This window comes from Empidonax traillii, unplaced genomic scaffold (genome assembly GCF_003031625.1).
Source record: "Empidonax traillii isolate 1590-97213 ecotype Southwest subspecies unplaced genomic scaffold, ASM303162v1 scaffold1132:size609636, whole genome shotgun sequence".
NCBI lineage: Eukaryota > Metazoa > Chordata > Aves > Passeriformes > Tyrannidae > Empidonax > Empidonax traillii.
In genome coordinates, this window is record NW_020956325.1 from 63,938 (window position 1) to 65,527 (window position 1,590).

At 59.1% G+C, this 1,590-nt stretch overlaps 1 protein-coding gene across 2 annotated transcripts in view; it reads left to right on the plus strand.

Moving 5' to 3' along the window:
• Positions 1-268: 268 nt before the first annotated feature.
• Positions 269-1,590, plus strand: part of INTS2 (integrator complex subunit 2) — a 17,483-nt gene continuing 16,161 nt past the window's right edge. For both annotated transcript variants that reach the window (XM_027905230.1, XM_027905231.1), the window contains exons 1-2: positions 269-659; positions 1,118-1,256. In XM_027905230.1, coding sequence (XP_027761031.1) covers positions 367-659; positions 1,118-1,256 — 432 coding nt within the window. In that variant the 5' untranslated portion in view covers positions 269-366. The remainder of the gene's footprint in view (positions 660-1,117; positions 1,257-1,590) is intronic.

Consider the following 1,590-nt stretch of genomic DNA (forward strand, 5'->3'; position numbering starts at 1 on the left):
CTTTTACCTCCCTCAGCCTTTTACCTTCCTCAGCCTCTACCTCCCTCAGCCTTCTCCCACCTCGGCCCTTCCTGCCCCGGAGCCTTCTCACCCCTCAGCCTTCTCCTCAGCCTTCCTCCCCTTCAGCCCGCCCTCAGCCTTTCTTCTCCCTCAGCCCTTCCCTCCCTCAGCCCTTCCTGCCCCGATCCTTCACTCTCCTCCGCCTCCGTCCTCCCTCAGCCCTTCCCGCCCTCATTCCCGCCCCTCAGCCGTCCCTCCCCTCAGCCCTCCCGCCGTGGCGTCACTTCCCTCTTTCTCCGGCAGCTCGGGCGGTGGCGGCGGGCGCGGGAGCCGTGAGGGAGCCGTGAGGGAGCCGCAGCCGCCGCCATGTCCGACTGCTCGGCGCTGCAGTTCGTGAGCCCCTACGCCTTCGAGGCCATGCAGAAGGTGGACGTGGTTCGCTTGGCCGCGCTGAGCGACCCCGAGCTGCGGCTGCTGCTGCCCTGCCTGGTGCGGATGGCGCTGTGCGCGCCCGCCGACCAGAGCCAGAGCTGGGCGCAGGACAAGAAGCTGATCCTGCGGCTGCTCTCGGGGGTCGAGGCGGTGAACTCCATCGTGGCGCTGCTGTCCGTGGACTTCCACGCGCTGGAGCAGGACGCCAGCAAGGAGCAGCAGCTCCGGTAACGCGGAGATCTGGAGGCAGCGCTGAGCGGCTTTCCCAGCGCTCACAGCTGTTGCTGCCCTTCGTGTCCCTCGATAATCTCTTAGGAAAGCCCCGGGGGTTGACAGGGTTCAGTTGTCTGTCCTGGGACCTTCTCTCCCGGCTCCAGCCCTCGCGGTGGGTGAGGGTGTGGGATGCACCGGGAGCTGCCCCGGCTGGGGAGGATCTGGGGAGGCTGTGTGGGATTGAACACACAGGTCGTGTGGATGCGCTTCCCTGACTGTTTGTGCTGCTGGGGAACGGCAGCACCCGAAATTCTGATAATCTACCCAATTAGGTTTCATGTACTGCACTTACCAACACTCCTTCCCGGTCTTCTTCGTGATAGAAGAGATCCCTTCAGAATATCGCCCTTCCTTTAAGTGGAGACATTTCTGTGTTAGCAGAAACATCTAATAGTTGTTCACTGTGTGTCAGGCACAAGCTGGGAGGTGGCAGCGGAGAAAGCATCCTGGTGTCCCAGCTGCAGCACGGGCTGACGCTGGAGTTCGAGCACAGCGATTCTCCCCGGCGGCTCCGGCTGGTGCTGAGCGAGCTCCTGGCCATCATGAATAAGGTAAACCTGTTCATATCTGCACATCTGCAGAGTTTAGGGTGGTGAAAATGCGCTCTGGAGAGGCTGATGAGATGTTTGGTTGTTTCTGGTGCTGGTGTGAGCACTCCTTAAGTCCTTACCTGCTTCATCAATCCTCCAAGTCTCAGTCTGACTGAACAGTGGCTTGTGATTAAATTCCTTGTGAACCCACCTTCCTCGAGGAAGTCTTTCTTCCTCGGTACAAGCCAAGTCTTTGCTGATGTGATACAGGCTCTGTAATATGCTGTGCTCAAATATAAGTGATTTGGTGATGTATCAGTGCAGAAATAATATTTGAAAATGAAGTTATGACTTG